The 21,381-nt window shown below is 28.0% G+C and overlaps 3 protein-coding genes and 2 long non-coding RNA genes across 7 annotated transcripts; 2 read left to right on the top strand and 3 right to left on the bottom strand.

Annotated features, from left to right (window-relative positions):
* Positions 1 to 251: 251 nt before the first annotated feature.
* On the bottom strand, positions 252 to 8,233 carry LOC117212940 (U2 snRNP-associated SURP motif-containing protein). Of its 2 annotated transcripts, none has more exons than XM_033458099.1 (20): positions 7,951 to 8,233; positions 7,840 to 7,879; positions 7,631 to 7,747; positions 7,462 to 7,558; positions 6,889 to 7,203; positions 6,469 to 6,533; positions 5,997 to 6,162; positions 5,622 to 5,785; positions 5,404 to 5,466; positions 4,638 to 4,681; positions 4,447 to 4,551; positions 4,139 to 4,366; positions 3,810 to 4,052; positions 3,473 to 3,659; positions 3,189 to 3,375; positions 2,562 to 2,695; positions 2,287 to 2,375; positions 1,960 to 2,119; positions 1,690 to 1,841; positions 252 to 966 (listed from the first exon to the last, which is right to left on the bottom strand). In XM_033458099.1, exons 2-20 carry the CDS (start codon positions 7,861 to 7,863, stop codon positions 687 to 689), a joined length of 2,820 nt encoding a protein of 939 aa, XP_033313990.1. In that variant the 5' UTR covers positions 7,864 to 7,879; positions 7,951 to 8,233; the 3' UTR covers positions 252 to 686. The 2 variants fall into 2 exon arrangements, with proteins under 2 accessions (XP_033313990.1, XP_033313991.1); XM_033458100.1 differs by having other exon boundaries at positions 8,079 to 8,233.
* A 586-nt stretch (positions 8,234 to 8,819) lies between these two features.
* On the top strand, positions 8,820 to 17,725 carry LOC117212944 (E3 ubiquitin-protein ligase MSL2). Of its 2 annotated transcripts, none has more exons than XM_033458105.1 (5): positions 8,820 to 9,539; positions 15,356 to 15,519; positions 15,981 to 16,175; positions 16,286 to 16,601; positions 17,390 to 17,725. In XM_033458105.1, the coding sequence occupies exons 1-4, from the start codon at positions 8,960 to 8,962 to the stop codon at positions 16,556 to 16,558; spliced, it is 1,212 nt and encodes a 403-aa protein (XP_033313996.1). In that variant the 5' UTR covers positions 8,820 to 8,959; the 3' UTR covers positions 16,559 to 16,601; positions 17,390 to 17,725. The 2 variants fall into 2 exon arrangements, with proteins under 2 accessions (XP_033313996.1, XP_033313995.1); XM_033458104.1 differs by having other exon boundaries at positions 15,356 to 15,591.
* Positions 15,636 to 16,286, bottom strand: LOC117212957. The gene is made up of 2 exons (XR_004488567.1): positions 16,063 to 16,286; positions 15,636 to 15,941 (listed from the first exon to the last, which is right to left on the bottom strand). It is a non-coding gene; the product is annotated as an uncharacterized LOC117212957 (long non-coding RNA).
* LOC117212955 lies at positions 17,008 to 18,142 on the bottom strand. Its single transcript, XR_004488565.1, has 3 exons — positions 17,845 to 18,142; positions 17,258 to 17,459; positions 17,008 to 17,082 (listed from the first exon to the last, which is right to left on the bottom strand). It is a non-coding gene; the product is annotated as an uncharacterized LOC117212955 (long non-coding RNA).
* A 1,346-nt stretch (positions 18,143 to 19,488) lies between these two features.
* Positions 19,489 to 20,694, top strand: LOC117212952 (NADH dehydrogenase [ubiquinone] 1 alpha subcomplex subunit 2). Its single transcript, XM_033458122.1, has 3 exons — positions 19,489 to 19,632; positions 19,758 to 19,864; positions 20,460 to 20,694. Exons 1-3 carry the CDS (start codon positions 19,550 to 19,552, stop codon positions 20,552 to 20,554), a joined length of 285 nt encoding a protein of 94 aa, XP_033314013.1. The 5' UTR covers positions 19,489 to 19,549; the 3' UTR covers positions 20,555 to 20,694.
* The last annotated feature ends 687 nt before the right edge of the window (positions 20,695 to 21,381 follow it).

Here is a 21,381-nt window from a genome sequence, read left to right as displayed (position 1 = left end):
TTTTACAAAGAACAGGAATTTAAACATTATAACTTAATAATGTATTTATTTACATATATTTAATCGGATGTGCTTAAATAATAGAAATTAAAACTGTATTAGAAAGCATTTTTTGACAATATATTTGTTACAAATTTATACATGAACTAATCAATTTATGTATAATCCGACAAAATTTTTATGTAACACTTTTCATGAAAAATATCTGAAGTATGCCCATGCACGAATCAATGTAATGAAATTTAATTTTCAAATATTTCAAATACTCTAATTAATTTTATTTTCAACTACATAATTACAATAAAGTGACAAAAGGGAATAAGAAAGTCACCTTTTAGTTTTAAATCTGTACACTTTTTTTATACATATAATGCGGTTATATATTAGTAATATAAATAAAGGTATATGTATAAATAGAATCCTTTTTTATTATAATTAAGTATTCTATCGCTCTGTTTTTTATGCACATGTTTGTCACATACCATATATATAAACAGCATATGCATATAAAATAAATTCACTTAAAGATAGTTGTAGGAAGGAAAACATTAAAAGAACAGAAAATTATTGTAAACTATTGAATACACAATTAGTATTGCATTCATTAATTTTATGTAACAATTTCTGTAACGTAATTTGTTTTGTAATTCTATTAACATTATAATATAGAAAAAATGTAAAGTATCTTAATATTTATGCTTATGTCTATATTTGCGTGAAGATGGAGAAGGGGGACTATTAGCTCTATGTTTCGAAGTACGTGGTGGAGGTGGTGGTGATAATGATGGTGATCTAGCCCTTCTTTTTCTGTCATTTCGTTCACTATTGGGTGATCTACGAGATATTCTGGATGAAAAAGAAGGAGAAGGTGTTCGTCGAATACGTGGCGGAGATGGTGTCATTGGTACTCTCTTTTTATATGGTGATCGCGATCTACGTTTACCACGTGGTGATCTACTGCGTGATCTGAAATTTAATGAATAAATATTTTGTAATAATATTATAATCTAGGTTTGAAGCCCATTTTATAATTGAAACTGTTAATTGCTTTCACACTTTTAAATATAGGATATTCCACGTATTGGCTGTTCTATTTTGACGAGTTCTTTTCATCAAAATTGGTGTTATTTTAGATTGTTTTAAATAACGATATATCTTCCAATTTATATTTATATCATTATATATTAATCATGATAAAATAATTTGATTTGTATTTAAATCATAGTCCATAAATTTTCCTAAAACTGTAATATATAACATATATGTAAAGTATTTAGCTGCAGAATTCATTAGAATGCATTAGAATTCATTGAAGAAAAAGCAAAAATGTATTTCAGAAAGTGTGATGCAGTTTGGGCACTCACTTTAATCACTGTCTACTTTCTGAAAATGTCTGTAATTGTTTGGTATAGTTTATTTGTGCATACTTTACGAATAGTCGTTATTTATTAGTGAATAATTTGCAAATTTTTCTTATTAACATGTAATATAAAGTATGATACTGTTAAAAAAAAAACACAAAATATCATCAACTCTTTTGTAACAAGAGGATATTATTAGTGTCTTTTTAATACCCATATATTCTTTATGTAATGTCAATGAACTGTTGTTTGAACTATCTTTCTGTTATATATTTTTTTCATATTGAATCGGAATCTCTGCGATAGATTATTTTTTAAGAATATTTACCTATATCTATTACTTTTAGCTGATGGACTTGTCGAATTCCGTCTTCGATCTCTATAATGGCTTGGAGATTCTGGAGTCGTGCTTCGCTTTTTTTCTCTTCGTCGTTCATCGTCACGTTCTTCGCTTTTTACATCTTTCATTTCCCTTTCACTCTATAATAAAAGATTTAGTCATTGTATAATAAAAACTCTATGATAAAAATATCTTATAAAATCTATTCTACTAGATTATACTAGAACTTAAAATAATGTTATAAGCAGAAAATTTTACCTTCCTTATCAGTTTTTTTCTATAATGTTCTACCTGTCCTTGAATCGTCATACCAGATTTTAGTGTCCTTCTGCCACTTTCCAATTCATCTTGATATTGCATTGTTTTAACTTCAATTTCGCGCAATCGGCTCCTTCTTTCTTCATTGTAATCTCTACCACTATCAAATTAAAGATTATTGTAATTAATAATTTTATTAAAACATCAGATTATTACTTGAAACATGCAAAGATGATGTGTGTATATATAGTATTTCTTTAATCTAATTGCTGTGTAATATTTACATTATTTGAAAAAATAAAAAACAGTCGAACATTTATGTATTACCTGGAATCCATACTAGTATCTTGAGAATTTGAATCATCATTTTGACCTAATTCTTCCCATTTACTAGTTGTCATAGCTTGTGCTTCAACCTAATATAACAAAATAACTTATTCTATAAAATGAGAAACATAAAATAGTACTATAAAAGAAATCGTGATCTATTTTCCTTAAAAATAGCTAATCACAGGACATTTCCCCGCCATTTTTTTTTTTACAATTTTTTACTGTTGTTACAATTAGATCACAATTTCCTCTTGCAAAATAATTGTCTCAACCTGATCAGGGTCAACAGTTTCCCAACGAGATGGTACAAAACCCGCAGGAATTGATGGTTTTTTATCGTCTTCTTTACTTTGTACATTTAAAGAGTCATCTTCATCCATAGGAACGCCATCTATATCCTCATCCACTGAAAACATATGATGATATGTACTATATGAAACTAACTATATGAAAGCGAATAATAATAAAAATACACAGTGCAAAAAAAAGCGATATTTATAGAGAAAGTTAATGTAATAAAAATATTACTTGAGGCTTGCTTTAGTTTTGTGCTATAGATATACCGACAATTGCGTAGGCGTGGATCAATGAATCAGCTGATGGTCCTTTCTCTGTATTTTGCTCACACTTCATGCACCCAAGCTTTGAGGCTTCTCACTTTGTTCCCTCAGAACGCAAAGTGTAAGTAAAATAGAGAGAAAGGTTTTGTTAGCTGATCCATTGGCCTACAGTAGCTAATATAGCTGTATTTCTAGCGTAAAATTAAATTGTTTATAATTTAAAAAATTAGTGTCATTACACTTTTGTACACGAATTTTCGTCATTGTCTTAATGTCCAGAATCATACTTTATAAATATCGTTCACATGTTTTAACATTGTACAATTCAAATATTCTTACTAGGTACACCATCAATGTCATCATAATTAGATGTTGTTTGTGGTGTTAAACCATGTTTCATAGCACCCTTAAGAAGAGCAGCACCGTCTAATGGTACTCCATCCAAATCTTCTGCACCATCTCCATCTACATCTGATAAAGGTGCTCCATCAATATCTTCATCATTTTCTGGCTCTGGTTCATCTATCTATAAAAATAAAATTACCTTTTACTTTTACCTTTCGCGCTTACTTCCCATTATTTCGTTAATACGAAGGATTTACGATATACAGCGTTAAATTTACCAAAACAAGGCCGAGGAAGGTGTTTTGTAATTTAACAAGAAAGTCTCGTGGATAAACTGCCCAATCTTCCCATGCTCTAAACATTCTCATTACACGAACTTTAAATCCTTCTGCTTTTAATCTGCTATCAAATTGTTTATAAGCTTGATGAACTTCGTTAAATATATCCAAAAGTCGAGTTTCAAACCTGCATTAAAAATACATTTACTGATGTCAATTCATATCAACAATTACATTAACTACTATATAACAGACACAAATACACTTAATGAATCACTAATTTGTATATTTTAAAATTATAATTTAAACATTTTATAACTAAAATAAAACAACTTACGCCTTTCGATAAATGGTAGCATTATTTACTTTTACCCCGCAATTATGTAATATATCAGATATGAGATATAATCTCGCAATTTTCTTATTAACAGGAGTTTGTAATATTGACAATGATTCCGAAATACAATCACAGATTTCTTCTGCTGCTTCAGCATGCTCTATACAAAATACCATTGCCTCTGCAACTTTTATCCTTTCAGGCGATATATTGCGTAATAAATCTTCCAATCGATCTCGTTGGCTATAAATATAAATATAACAAAATGTTGAAAAAGGATTTTAATAATCATAAATAAAATTAGTAAAGAGCTGCAATATTTGTAACACCTGTTTGACAAACTGCCTCTTCTAGGTTCTTGTCTTTCTTCCATTTCAATCAATTCATCAGGCATTCCTTGTGTCCATGGATTAATAGGAGGAGGTCTCCACACACTTCCACCTTTAAACATCCTGAAGTCTTCAGTGCGCCATTCCTTTTGTCCATCTCCTTGTAATATGGAATATAATTTCCATCGATAATAAATATGTGCTGGGGAATAATTTTCAAATAAAAATCTAAAATTAAAATATCATTAATATATATATATAATGTAACAAAATATTAACTTTTCATAGTTACTTGACATTATACAAACCTAAACATTGGATTATTTAATTCTCGATTCATGATCATTGCTTCAAACATAGGGCCTTCCCGAATTACAAATTCTACCATTCTATGTATTAACATAACTAAATTTCTATAACATAAAAACTTACTTCTTTAATATTTATAAGCAAAGTACTGTGGTATATCTATTTTTAATTAGCAGAAATAACAACATACCTTTCTGTAGGAATAACCACTTTGACAACTGCATTTTGTAAAACCTATGATAATTCCCATTACAGTGCAATGGTTATAGTTAATTGAACATTCCAGACCAAATTGATCCATCCCAAACATAATTATCGTCAATTCGTTATAATGGAATTTGTAACAAATAAATTATAGCAAATATAAAAACTATTTATATAAAAAATATTATGTATAATAAATAACATATTTTTATATTTTAAATAGATATGTTAAATTTATAGATATTAATAGAAATTACAGAAGAATTACAGAATTAAATTTGTCTTTAAAATTTTCTTTACCATTAAAACATAAGATATATATAAACAATAAGGAGTAAAGAAATTCTCATGATTTCTATCCTGTCACAATGAAAATATTTTTAATAGATCAATAAATTGTTCTTGATAAAAATGAATCTGAACAGAACTACTTTGCATCAAATAGTAATATACTTATTTGTTACATTATTTTTATACAGTAAATTTTGAAGTTCGTCTTCCTCAAAGACCAAATCTTGAATGAAAAAATGTCATATTACATTTTCTCTTATTCTTTTTCATAAGGAATTACGTCATTCTGTATATTATAAGCACGTAAGAATTATTTCAATTTTTCTTATTATATTACTTGGCACTGTTATTATTAGGATATTTTAAACATAAACATTAATTTCTAATAAAACATTGATATATAAAATTATAACAAATGTTTTTGCAAAAAATAAAAATTTTTACTAGTGGACAAGAATTACCTTTTCAAAATTTTCTTTTTCCTGAGGGTCTGCTGTTTGAAGATTACGATTGCGAGGTGGTATCTACGATCAAATTTATAAAATTACACAGGTTTATATTGATTTCTTTTATAAATAATTATAAATCATTAATACATTATTGATCAATCATGTAAGTTACAACTCCATATTTTTGGTCAACGACCTTAATATATCTTAATTTTGTTTATATCATATACCTTATGTCTATCACGGCGGTGTGGTTGAGCACTAAATGGAAGACCAGACGGAGGTGGTGGTTGGGTAATTTCCATTAAAGCTGGTGGAATATAAATGGGATAAGGTGGAATCGGTACACTTTTTCCCCAGCCTAATTTCATTTCATACTGCATTATGTCACGACCTAATTAACATTATATTGTAATGAAATATCTGTATAATCGTATCATAATAATATATATATATATATATATTCACTCATATCCAATGTATTCAATCATTAAAAAGAAATGGAAAAATATTCACTCCGACAAACATTCATAAATATTAAACATTAATTTAACTGATGAACAACCATTTTTTGTAAATTTAAAATAATATAACTATCTTTTCACCATTAAGATTTTTTAATGCTCTTTCTCCATCTTTACGACTCATAAATGCAACAAAACCACAATTTCTTTGTCTGGCCTTTTCCTCGTCGCTACGTGGCCACATAATTTTAATACTAGCCAATGGTCCGTATTTGCCAAATATTTCCATCAATTGCTGTTCCGTGATCTACATTAAACATAAGAATAAAACATATATATATGAGAATAAGCTGCTATTAATAATTTTTACATAGAATATTTTATACAGAATTATAATTCTAAATATTAATTTTCATTTCGTTGTAATATATAATAGTATACAGAAATAAATTACATAATAGTGTACAATTTTTACAAAACTTTACAAGAAAAATTGTAAAGCTTGTTAAACACTATTCTAATAAATGAAATGTGATATAGATATATTATGTAAATATATCTATGATGTAGATCTATTCCAAATACAAAATTAATATTTAAACTTGATTTATACCTTTGGATTTAAATTCCCCAAATATAGATTTGTTGTGTTAGGATCGCCATTGTCAAATGATCCATCTATGAAAAACAGCATTTTTATATTTTTAATATAATTTTAATACTAAAAAACAGACATTTAAAATTAAGTAGAGGAAATTCTAGAAATGGGTACTGTTTACCCTCATAAATCAGGGCTAGGAGATGTGGATCATCAATAAGGTTATGTAGATTATTTTTTCGTGAATCAGGATATGAAGATGTGCAACCTAATATATTTTAATAAATTTAAATTGTTAATATAGGGATAATAAATAATTATTTACACTAAAATATGTTAGCTTAAAAAATAACAATTATGTTTTTTAAGACAGTTTTTATGAGTGATTATAATTATGTAAGATTGTGATTGAGCGTATCTTTATCACTAAATTACCTTCAACACATTTTAATGCTGCTAACATTGGATCCTCTGACTGGGTAGAAATAACGTTTTTCACTACACCTTTATATTTATGTCTCTCCTCTCGTTCTTCTTGTATCATTTTTAATTCTTCTTTAAATAATTCAAGGTTGCTTTTCTTCTTCTCACCTTCCTTTTTCTTTTTGCCCAATCTATCTAATTTTCTTTCATTCGATCCTAATAATCTTGCATATTCTTGCGCTTGCTCGGCTGATGATCTGCTATCTACAAGCTCCGATATTTTTGATTGTGGTTTATAAAGTTTTCCCTTTTCGCGTGTATCTTCCTCTATTGAATAAATATATATTTTCACATAAAATTGTAAGTTACAACAATCATAATCAACAATATAATATGTAATAAGTAATAAATCAAATAGTTTAGAACATAAATTATTTATATGGCTTTTCTTTAGCAAATATATTTTCAACAAGTATATTTCATTACATTATTTTCAAAACAAAAATTGCTAATATATTTCATAAATCTCAAACTATGATTATCTTAAATATATATCTCCCATTTCACAGAATAGGATTAACTTACGTCGTTTGCCTGCATCATAAGTCCCTGCTTTTACCCAAACTTTGCTAGTTGTTTTATTAGGTGTTTCTTGAAACGTTGCTACAAATTCTTCAAATGCCTATATATACAAATAAATGTTTATATGTTTACTTTCTTTACAATTATAATTTTTTAATTTTGTATTGCTTACTTGAGCTGCAGCTTGCTCTTGTTCTTTTTTACGTTGTTCTTCTAATTCTTTCTTACTCAATGGTCTTTTACCCATTGTGCCAATAGAAAATGCTTTAAGCTTTTGTTCTGCTATTTGCTATATATTTAAAATAATCATTAATGGGTGCAATTATGATATAAAAATACTAAAATTAAATTGAAATATGAAATAAATTTATTTAATTTTACCTTCATAATAGCTTTATCTGCCATTTGTAAATAATTTAACCTAAAAAAATTTTCAGTTTGTAACATCAAACGATAGTGATTTACAAGGATATATTAGTATATAGTACTTACTTTTAAACAAAGGAAAATTTTGAATAAATTTTATGAAAAATGATAATTAAAATTTGTGAACATATGTAAGAAGTTTTACATCGTCCATAAGTATTAAAAATTGTTATTAACATAGGAAATATCTATACCTTATAATTGTATTTGAAAGACGCGTTTAAAAATTTTTATAATTAAACATTATCATGTAGAGTTTATTTTAATATTTTTAAAAACATTTGTATTTCAATACATTTTGCATTAAAGAATTGAGTAATCATAAATTGAACACGTATCGTATCTTCGTTCAGTTTGATAATTGTATATACAATATACAATGAATAGTCATATATAAGCTAGGTAGAAGATGTGCGTCAATCAAACATTATGTTTTACTTTTAGTACTGTCTGATTAAATAACGTACTGTAGGCTGTATATATAGATAAGTTATGTATTTGTGTTAACAGATAAAAAGTGTTCAGTCTTAAAACTGTTACTGTAATAAATTTGAGTAACGATAAATATGGCATTATACCATATGCATGCATGTATGTATGCGTACTATCTTATACTGTATATACAATATTCTCAGCGCGCGTGTGTGTATGTGGTGCGCGCATGAATATATGTATATATAAATGTATGCACCTGCGTAAAAGTATTACTTTTACTGAAAATACATGGTTATATGTATACATAATTACAATTATATATTATATTAAATATTCATTGTAATAAAAAATATCGGCTCGAAACAAATATAACTCGAAATATTTTTGCCATTATTAGTTTTGTTAAATCTTTTAACAACTATTTAGGAATTTTTTATTAAGAGATTTTCCCATCTAGCAATACTTTGCAGTCAGAGTAATTCAGAGAGAGCCCTCTATAAATACAAATGAAAGAAAATTAAATATGGCGGATATTTTGTTTTGTGTGTAGTGAATATGTTCTGTTACTTTGTTTAATTAACTTTCCGATATAACTATACGTATTGCTTATGGGGCTCTTAAGAGAGTTCAAAAAAGGAAGATGAATGCCACAAGTCTTTATGTATCAACGTGTCGGTTAGTTTTACAAGCGGATACCGATGATCCAAATTCATGGACAGATTTATACAGGCTAGTTCCATACTTGCGACAAAGTTTAAGTTGTACTGTGTGTTCAAATTTGTTAATCGAACCTCATACACCAACTGAAACTAATTGTCAACATCATGTGTGTCGTGGTTGTAGAGGTGGACGCAAAAAATTGAAACCGTCATGTGGTTGGTGCAAGGATTATGACAAATATGTTGAAAATGTTCAATTACGAATACTGTTACAGTGTTATAAGAAATTGTGTGAATACTTGACAAATACAAACATTTATCGAAGTTTAATACTTTCAGTGTCCTCCAATAAAACAGGTAATAATGCATCAGCTATCGGTGCTAGTAGCCTGATGGAACTCATACAAGAGGGTTCTGGCTTTAAAGATGAATTTAAAAGTACAGCGGGTTTGTCAAAATCTGCGTACAGTATTTTACCATGTGTTTATACAAGTACTACCTCAACTCAAACTCAAGGAAATACTATACAAAATTCTGAAGCAGTGTCACAAAGTATATCTGGTATAGTATATTATTTTTGTTATAATCATGTAAGATTATTTGTATCTAGGATATTCAACTAGAAGAAATAATTTTTAGAACTGAAATTTATAGTGTTTAAAACTATGCATATATTGATAAAAAGAAATCATTTTTTTATTAAATGTTCTTTTAAATATTTTAGATCCTTCCATTATTTTTTTATTAAAATTTATTTAAATTTATTAAAGCTTTAAATGTCCTTACTGCTTTTGCTACATCAAATAATATTTAAGGAAGTTATTTAATTAAAAAAGAAAAGAAAAGCAGAAATATTATGATAATGAATAAGATTCTTCATTTTTAATATAACAATTTGTCCTTGATATATACTTTTATTATATCAGAAGCAGTTTTGACATTAATACTGAAATACTGAAATACTGAAATACTAAATAGTTTTATCTATGTGTTTAGCAAGTCATTCTGAATCAAAAAGGTCATGGTTTACTTATTATTGATTTATTTAAAAAGAAGATTCTACACAATATTAGAATAGAACGATAGTTCTTTATTTTCCATGGATTTCTTACTTTTGTATATATTAAATACTATAAATACTATTATTTATATATACTAAATTTGTATATACTAAAGGAAATGTTCAAAGCGATAGCTCTACTTTCATAAACATATGTATTCGATGTTATAACGATCGTTACAGTTACATCGTAGAAATTTCATTTTTGATACCATCACTTGCATTGCGTATTGCTTGTATCAATTTTTAGCTTGACACTGGATTACCATTGCCATGTACCTTCAACTTCATATAATCCCAGAAGAAGGAATTCAACAGAGTTAAATTCGTTGATCTGGATAATCATGGGATAGGTTTGTATCGTCCCATCTAACTCCCTGGGAAATGAGTATTTAACAAAGTCGTAACATTTTTTTTGGAATATGGTGATATTCCATCATGTTGGAATCACATTCTTCTTATCACTGCAAACAAAATACTTTATTTAAATACAAAGGCAAGTTGTTTTTTAAGAAATCTGTGTAACATTCTGGCATGAGTCATTCATGTATTATGTGTGGTTAAATAAAGATAAGTGTTAATGATGTTATACCACACATTTAATGGAACTCAGTACTGGAAACTTTATTGAAATATAGTATATGAATTTTCAGTTGCTCAGTAATGTGATTATTATGATTGTTATTTATACTATCACAGGTACTCTGAACTTCATCTGTAAAAAGAATGTGTGAAGCCAGATACAAAACAATATGTGCTACATAATTTTGTAGTAGAAGGGGAGTCTACCTTACCAGTAGGATGAAACTCATGTCTATGTAATATTATTCATTTTCCTGAATGTAAAGTAACAATTCATATTACTATTAGACAATTGTGCATCAATTTTCTTTAATTCTCTGAACATATTTTAAAATATAGGATGATGTGATATGTTTCTTGGATATCATTGTTTATATATCGCAATTTTTGCATTATTATTTAGCATATTCTAAGTTTGAAAACTTACACAGCATTGCGAAACTAAGTTACCAAACAGAACTTAATAACTTAGAATCTAGAAAGAGACTGAGCGTTGTATATAGTTTTTTATTCACCAATAGCTAGCATCATATGTGGTATTTAACATATAGTCTAAAAATTCTTTATTTTGAAGACACCTAAAATCCATAGTATACTTACGTGACCTTCGTGATTCAGAATGACCTATCAAACATATTGGTAAAATTAATCAGTTTTCTCTTGGATCATTCTAAATACATTTTTTATGTGTAAGTACTATGCAGAGGTACAAAGGAGCAAGAGATTGATTAATTATTTTTGATAGATCTAACAATTAAACATTGATATGCTTATTGGCTGAAAGATATAACACTGTGTGTCGTCTCAGAGAATTTCTTTCTATACAAACAGCTCTGCATAGTATATACCAATTGTTACTTTGGTGATATAAACTTAAAATGTTTTGGTTAATACGAATATAAAAATGTACAAAGTGAACCTCTTGATACTTAAAGAAAGTGTTGCTAATTACACCGTGAGTCACACACTCTTGCTTTCATTTTACATATACATATATATGCCTCTGCCATAGTACAGAGTCGATATTGGTAACTTTTTTGGTAACAGATTACATACAGTTCGGGGCAAAAATAGATGTACAGGAAGGGGAAGTAAGTATTATATATCTTTATAGTGCATATATTGCATAGTAAATTATTGAAATTAATATTTACATTTTTGTGCAAACAAATCCTATTTAACGAAACTTTGCTAATATTTATATCCATTACTTGCCTACTTATTTTTGTACACAACTGTATATCGATACAATTTTATCGCTCCGGCGGTATTACTTCTGAATTAATTAACGAGGTGAGCACCATGTATAATAATTTATTAGTACATTTTAATTGGTCAAAACCAAATTTTTAATTACGTTATTTTAATTTATCCATACTTATCCGTATTAATAAAAGATCCATACTTATCTGTGTTAATAAAAGATGAAATAAGTAGACTTATATTCTTTTGTTAACATGTATCATATAATGTTAAATTTTTTATAATTCTTCAATTTCCATCATTGAAATTGATAAAGTGTTTAGTATTTCTATTTCACAATTAGATATAAAATATTCAAGTTTCTTATAAAAGTAATTTTGTATTCCAAAATATTTATTTCTTATTATGTCCTTGTAATTATTTACGACGTACTCTTTGGCCGAATAGAAGCAAGTCTCTGGGAGGGGTCTTAGAAGAACATCTATATATATATATATATATAAACACGAATCATTGAGTAGTCCAGAGAAGTATTCAAAAGACGTTAATTATTATTTGCTACTTTTATATACTATTTTATTATCATTTGGGTTTTCTGGATAAAATATCTTTAAGTCAACATTCCATATTACGAATTAATTTTTGTAATTATTTTGAATCAATTATCGCCAATAATTATTTAGAAAGATGTCATCCCATCTTGGCTTTTGATGATTTTCTAATATATCGTCGGAGATATGGTTCTGAACAATTTTTCCCTGCACATGTAACCGTCGTTTGGTCTTAGTTTCCAAGATATTTGCAAAAAAGCTGTCGGTACTACTACAGTGAATTCTACTTATAATCGTGCGTTTGTGATAGCTTATACGTTAGTATTGAATAAAATAACGTCTAACCCAAATCTAATTTTTACTTTTTGTTTATAGTTTATATAAGTTTGGCTGAAGTACCATTTTATCCTGCCGCCGTAAGGCGGCCGGTAACTAATGCTAACGCATATGTTGTTACGGACGCATAATTACAAGCAGGATTCATCACAGAATTCAGTACCGGCAGTGTTTTTCAAATATCTCGAAAACTATGACCGAATGGCGATTACATGTATAGAAAAAAAAGTTGTTCAAAATGTCAATTTCTATAACATATTTAAAAATTATTGAAATCGGTAATGTGACAGTACTTCTAAATAATTACCAAATTTTTTTTTAGATTAATATATGTTCAAAGAAATACAAAATGGTCCTGTAAAATATACGCAACGAAATATATAAAACATTTAATATTCGGGTTAGGTATATTTATACTATTTAATATCAGAGAGTGAGAAGGGGGAGGAGGGAGGGAGGAAGAGAGAAGATATTAAAATATAGATATGTAATTATTATTTTGTATCAAATTATAAAAAGTTTATGTTAAACATGTTGTTAGAAGTAAATTATATATAAGTGGATCAGGTACTTGTCTCAGAGAAAATGTCAAAGGAGAAAGATGAACGATTCAGTAAGTATTATATCCGTAAAATCATCTTTTTTTACGAGCACTGATGTATATATAATCAACAATTGCATGATTTTTTAGTGGAAATGCATACTTCTTTACTTAGATAGCTTCCTACCGTCATTCTACGTAAAAGAGTATTGTGGGGTACAATAGTAAAAAAATTATTCGTTATCGAGATATTTTTTAAATATATCTTTCTTGAAGAAGATGCTCAAACGTTTCATAGCAAATTCGTAATTATCGACATTGATGTGGGTAGTCGTGACAGAAACAGATACGTATTCGTTATTTAAAAAATTTATTTAAATCCGTTAAATTCTGTAGAGGATGTAAAAGAACGGATAATACCGAAATGCAACGATAATCATAAAAATCTTAAACTCAGTTATGAAAATAATTAAAAAGCGTTGTCTGAAATGTTTACAAAGTGATGAAGAGCAAGCGTTTGAACATCTTCTTCAATAAATACTTTCTTCTTAATATCTCGATAATTAATAATTTTGTTACTATTTTAACCCCATATTCATTTACGTACGTAGAATGGCGAGAAAAATCTATCCATGTAATAAAAAAAGTATTTATCTTCATATTAAAAACCTATGCGATTGCTGATTGTATATATATCATTGTGCTTCTTAAAGAGATAGAGATAGATAGAGAGAGAGAGAGAGAGAGATCCTACGGATATAAATAAGTATAAATAATAAGTGAATCTTCATTGAATTTTTCTCTTTTGACATTTTTTGTAACTGCACTGGTAACAGAGTTATAAGGTGATACAATTACATGGATCACCCTGTATAATGTTGTTTAAGATATTTTATAAAAATATATAATATAGAAAAGTTTAAACAAAAAGACGAAAAAGTGGATTAAAATACAGGAATTGTAATTATAAAATTAGAATAACAAATGCTTCGTTGATTCTCATTATGAAATTTATATCAAATAATTAAAAAATTTATATTACCTTGTATTAGACTATAAGAATTATTTCTAGATCTTCTTTTTTCTAGATTCTATAGAAAAGTAAGCAATAGAAAAGATATATTATACGCATTCTTTACACAGATAACATATAATTATACATATTTTAAGTACTTTGTTTAAATTTATTTGAATTTATTATGTTGAAGTCAGGTAAAATAACTACGTATTCACTGAATTATAAATTATAGCGTATAATTATTAAATATAATATATCATATAAATATATTCTCGAAATTTAATAGTTTCTTCAAATAGTGCTTTTTCAGAACCTTTTTAAAACCGAAAAATAAATAAAATATATGTACATACTTTTGAATATAATATATTGGAATTATCTAGATGAAATATTGTATCTGTAACTATTAATATCTCACAAAATTTTTTTGTTACTTGAAAAGTGTTTGAATTTTTAAACATTTTCTGTTGATACTGAGAATTATCTTTACTTCATTTATAGAGTTTATCTTCTATACATTGTCAACTATTTTTACATTGACAGCTCGTATACGAACCGAATGTACGAGAATGCAATTTCATTTACCTCTGCGCGTTTTTTGACAACAATTTCCTTTCATAATTTTATTACAATTAATTTTATATTCAATTTTGTAATATTTTATAAGATATTCGACTATTTAACTGATTATTTTTGCTCATAACTCAAAAATGATACAAAGATGATTCATCCAAGATTTCAATATTTTATTTTTGGCATGGTCGTTTTATCATAATCGTTAAATTGCATTTTAATATTGGCTGTAACGAGATGTGGTTCAAAATATGTAATTTTATTAAGGAAAGTGGTGGTGATCTTGAAACTAAAAAATGAAAGAAGTAATCAGTCAATCATAATATTTTTCTAAAATATTGTAAATATTATATCATCTCTTAATTCAATTTTTCACATTATTGAAAATGATGATAAATGATCATTTTTGAAAAATAAGATAATCATTATTTATTATTAAAATGTCTTGTAATTACATAAGAAAGCAGAAAGATATATTTGTTTATGTAGAGAAATTTATTTATGTATTTGTAGAGTCACCTGCCATTCGTACTGTATCAAACGGATCTTCGATATACTCTGTGATGTATGCTGGATCTGGTAACAAAATAACAATAAAACGGAAAGCAGCAGCTACAGATGATACAGAAGTAGGACAACAGGATATGGATGGAAATTCACACAGCTCTGTAGGAGGGGTAAAATGTATTCCATCTTCCCACCTTAAATATGGGACCCCTTCTCAGAAAAAATCTTCAAAGGGCAGCAAAGTAATTTCAATAGATATTCGGTTAATATTATGCCTTACAGGAAGTTTACATTGCACTATAACTTTTATTTAAATGCTAAATGACGTGCATCCTCGTTAATATTACTTGTAAGGTACAATCATATTTCTAGATTTGTATAACACTTAATAACGTAGCTTATATTCAATTAACATTCTTTATTATATTTCAAGACTAACACTAGTTTAAATTTGAATATATATTTTGCTAGGTCCCATACCCAGATTGATGCAGATATCAACTTTAGATTGCATTTTATGACATATTATATTTTTTATTTATTAAATACTTATGTCTGCATTAATCTATAATCCTTACTTTAGTCCAATTTTCTGTAATAGTTAAAGGGTAAAGAATTTATTTCACTTCAGTCATCAGCTTTTAAAAAACCAAGATCAAATTCTACTCGAAGTAAAAGAAAAGGATGTAGATGTGGTAATGCTACAGCAATACCTGGGAAATTAACATGTTGTGGTCAACGTTGTCCCTGTTATGTTGAAAGTAAACCTTGCGTTGAATGTAGATGCAGGGGTTGTAGAAATCCTCATACAGCAGATGGGTTGAAGGTAGAAAAATTACAATATTATAGTATCAATAAAATTAATTAAATTGTATCTCCAAAGCTTTTTTTTTAAACAGTGTAGTTGATGATACCGTATATTGTTTTACATTTTAGATTCGACCGCATATACCTGAGTTACATAACTTACAGTTACAATTATCAACTTCTTTGGATTGTGACACACTAAATTCAGATCCTTTAGGATCAGTGTCACAATGCCTTTCAACTTCTCCGACAACGATTCAAGTATTAAATGTTTATTCAACTCCGAGATTAGATATCGACAATGTTCCACAAAATCTACCTGCAGCCTTGTTAGTAGGAGAAGATGCTATGATTAGTACCGAAAGTGAAGCCGAAGACAGTGATATACAGATTGACGTGTGACAGTTCAAGCGATATTGTTAATCGTCATGTACAATATAATAAGGTACGTGTAATGTAAAGAATGGTATTGCAGTTAAGACAGATGTTTTTTAAATAGGATAAAGTTCAAACTACATGACAAAAGGATAGTACGTAATTAATATATAGCAAATACATTGATAATGATGATGATGATGATGATGATGATGTTATTTTTAATATTTTGTTTGAACACTTTTTTATTGTTACAATACCCAATAAATATTTTTAAATATACTTCTATAGCTTTTCTTTTAGTATACACTATTTTGGTTAGTTGTACCCATTAGTTTTCTATTATGTCAGAGCTGTTGAACCTATTACAGATACATTTTATACTTACACAGAGATTAGCAGGCACGAAAGTAACACTTTCATGGGGAGCAACCCTGCTAAATGTAGAGATTGTGCAAGATTATAATGAAATTTTCTAATTAATACATCATATAAAAATTTTGAAGGTCACGTTGCATTTGTTCCAGGTTTTTACAAATAAAATTTTTTACCTGCAAAAATTTCAAATAATAGTAGTTATTACAGAAATAACCATTACTATTTTACTATTACTATTACTTTACTTCGGCAAAGTGAAAAAGATCATGTTTATATGATTAATAGTTGAATAAATACTTAAATAAAGATTCATTTACATAAGTAGGACATAAAAGTTGAAATTCTTACAAGATTATTTCCTTAATCGTTAAGTTTCAGGAGTACTTTGCATCGTACGTTTAAAATTATTCCGAGGATGATATAATAAATTTTTATTCAACAATACCTTTGCTTTATTTTGACTGCTGATGTCACTTGCAGGCTTTGTCCGCAGCTTTGTCGTCAAGCAGTGGCAGGCGCCCTTTTTCCGCGAGAGTCAAATCGAGCGTCCCTGAATTATATTAATACTTAAAAGGGCCGAACAAGTGTCAATATATTCTCATTTATGAAAATTACGTTAATGGCCAATCAGGTATTATTTATCTACTTTTGGAGCACGATGTGAGTTCATACAAATATACAAAATATTCGCGAATCTTATACTACTGACAGAGAATCTGAAAAATATTAAATGTCTCATTTGTATTACAAAATATTATAAAGAGTAAATTAAAATTTGTTTCATATTATAGAATCTATAGTTTTAAATGGCGTAAATATGTATAAAAATTCAAATTGACTTTATAATAGATATATGTTTAAAATTTTGTTAAAAAATATCGAAAAATATATGATATTATATCGTATAAATCATAAAGATATTAATGATTTCTTACCTTTGCGTTTAAACGAGTCAGTATGACAGTAATTTTTAACCAATGATACGCGTATCATTGCTGTATGTATATATAAGCGTACGTATGTACGTACGTACGTACTGAGTATGTATATATGTATACGTGTTGTTGAATATATGAATACGCGACAGGTGGTTGATGATACGCGAATAATATACCACATATATAGATACCTTGTCGATTTTCGAGTTTTCGAATTCTGATTTACGTGCAAGATATATTTTTGTTAGCTGTACTGAACTTTTTGAATTCTGCTTTTAATTTCACGCATTTATCACAGGGCTGTGAACAGTTGTTTTAAAGAAAATCAAACACAGTCCTTAACATATATATCTTCGCTTATTAACGATATATGTATTATTATGCTAAAAAAGAAATTGTTTACCACAATTACTATTTCTAATTTATTGATTTATTAATCATATATTTTGTTGTAGACATACAATATGTTGTTTTACTTGAATATTGTCTTACTATAAAATTTATTTTCCATTGTAGTTATATATACACATGGTTGAAATTGATTCTTTCTGTAATTATAAAAATGATAGTATGTCCCACAATAAAGATAACTTCTCTTTGAACAATTAATATAATTCTATTAATCCAATCTTCCTTACATTTGAAGATAAAGTGGTAATTTATTCTTTATATATATATACATATATTCTTAAATACTTGTATTTTTAAATACATAGTTGTAACTTTCACGTTTGATATATTTGTATTAATCGTAATTTCTTCCTTCAATACATAATGATAAAAGTTGAAGTTCTTGCAATTATACATTAACTTTAATTTCCATGTTTATTTTATACCTTACTGCATATTACCTATTCAATATATGAACTATACTTTGAGGGATTTCAGACTGGTTTGTTGCCCATGGAGTGTTAAAGCATTTTACTCGCGCTTGTAAGTTTCAAATTAAGGAAACCTAATAACTACTGAATGGTTTAGAAACGAACACAAACTTTAACAAATTAAACTCTGAGACAAAATGACTGTATTTTAAAAACTATCTATAAATCGAGAAAAACTTTAAACTATTACAAATTTTACGCTTGTAAGAAACATTGAAATGCACAATTGTAGGCAGAATTTACTGTAGTGATAGCGACAGCTTTTTGTGAATATCTCAGAAACTAGGGTTGTCCGTGGATTAGCTTAAAAAGCTGTTCAAAATCATGCTTCGATAATATATTAAAAAACTATTGAAATTATTCTACGGTGGTATATCAGAGACTAGCCTGTCATTCTTTCGTCTATTTATGTCTTTGGATTTTACATAAAAAATACGCGATTTATTTATGATCCAATAAGAAAAATTGTTATTAACTAATACTAATAAAAATTGTTCTTATTGGAGTTTATCATGTAGCAAAGCGACTGATTTATGCCTTGACAATATTCATTCTTATGACAAATCCATAGAGCGATTATAATTATCACTAATAAATAATTTTGACATTTAATCAATAGATTTGTTATCAATTTCTTTTTGTTTCTTTCGCCACGACTACGCTGCTGTGCGTACGTAATTTATTTATTTTCACTAGTGCACATACCCTAAGGTTAGTGTCACATGGGAGACAATATTAAGGTACGTATTACAATTAAGTTGACGCAATAACGTAACGTTGTGGTTACGTAGCTAGGGGCTGTGTATGCTATATGTCTAAAAATGGCTGCAATAAAGTTTGGACCTCAGTTGAAAGAGTTACGAATTCTTTTATGTCAAACCTCGAAATCTAGTAAGGGTGTCAGGTAATAGCGAAATTAATTATGTAAAATGTACTATCTTTATATTTTTTTTTATTAACCTCTTTTAATTAATATACAATTTCAATCATAATTGATTATATTGCCCTCTAACCTGTTTATATTTTTAGAGACTTTATCGAACAACAATACGTGCCGCTTAAAAGAAGTAACCCACAATTTCCAGTTTTAATTAGGGAATGTTCTGACACGGAACCCGTTTTATATGCACGATATGGTAAATTCTACATTAATTATTTCATACTAATGCATGTGCGTAATGTTTAATCCTTGCATTACAAAGATATGTAGTTCTTAAAACCCAGTCTACCAGCAATAGGCCATTTTGTGCCTAGCATATTAATATCGGACTAAGTGGTATTTAAATCAAATCAAAATATATAAAATATATTTCACAATACACATTGATATTACATTTGCTATACATTATTCTATTCCGATGATGTATTTATTTCGCATTGCTTGTAAGTTATCGATCCTTTTGCTGTGCTTTCCACATGTATATCTTCTACACAAGCTGCAAATGATTTTAATCTTCCTTAGATTGTTATATATTTTTTTTAAATACTGTTTCACTGGAACACAATTAACATTTTCCTATGCTGTTGCAATCTCCTTTGTTATGAGAAATTTGTTTTACCTTGCATCCCAAAATTTCCTCCATGGCGATAAAGCATGGGCTTAAGAATATCACATTCAACAAAAATTAATCTTTTCAGAGCTTGAACTAGTTGTATATATTTAATTCTAAGTTTCCAAGTGTCTGTTTTCTTTAATAATAATAATACATTTTCTAAAATATTATATTCTAGAATTTGGAGTAGAACGTCGTGTGTCTCTACAAAATCTAAAATCTGAAGAAATATTGAAATGTATCCAAGAACTAGCAACCAGTAAACCAAAATAATATATCTGATATATTAGTATGTATGTATGTATTATAATTTATTTAAATATTCAATAAAATAGTTGTATAAATTATGTATTATTGCGATTGTAGATCAGAAGTATATCAATAGCTTCCAATAAATTATCATTCTTACTAATTTTTTAGATTTTTAAAAGATACATGTTTAACTAGTGCCGAAATAAAGATAAATGCAGATTTAATATTGTATAAATCTTAATTTCTTCTCATTTGTGATACCTGATTGTAGCAGTATCCCCAATGAAGTTGTTCTTTTTTATGAATGTTAATTTTTATGAATGTTAATGATCCATTCTTAAAATAACAGAATAAAACCGTTCAATTCTTTCTTAGTTATGAGTATGTACTTTTGTTTCTTCGACCAATCGCGGGGAGACGTAATCGCAAGGAGAGACGTCAACGGGGGTCGTAAATCCCCGTTACAATTATAACAATCGACACCACGAATTGATCGATCCCCCGATTTCCGTTGAGATAATAGGGGTGATTGAGGTTGTATAACACTGTGATTCACAGAGTTATAAATTATATGCTTCCAACACTTAGATTACACTGACGTAGAGAAAGAAATAATTAACAACTTGTCGCACGAAGCTAAGATAGATATGTGCGTTAGAGCAGGGCTCTTATAAGTGGATTCAATGTATTAGTGGACGTAGCACTATGAGATATTTAGGACAGGAAATGTATGCTCGACAATACCGAGACCGACTCTCGCGTTATGCTTAGACTGCCCCGCTGGGCATTAGCGTATACTTAGTAGTTGACTTTTCCAACGATGTAGAAGAAGTGAAGTTGAGTGACGA

The sequence above is a fragment of the Bombus bifarius genome, unplaced genomic scaffold (assembly GCF_011952205.1).
Source record: "Bombus bifarius isolate JDL3187 unplaced genomic scaffold, Bbif_JDL3187 scf7180000008421, whole genome shotgun sequence".
NCBI classification, from domain to species: domain Eukaryota; kingdom Metazoa; phylum Arthropoda; class Insecta; order Hymenoptera; family Apidae; genus Bombus; species Bombus bifarius.
This window is presented reverse-complemented; position numbering and strand designations above follow the sequence as displayed.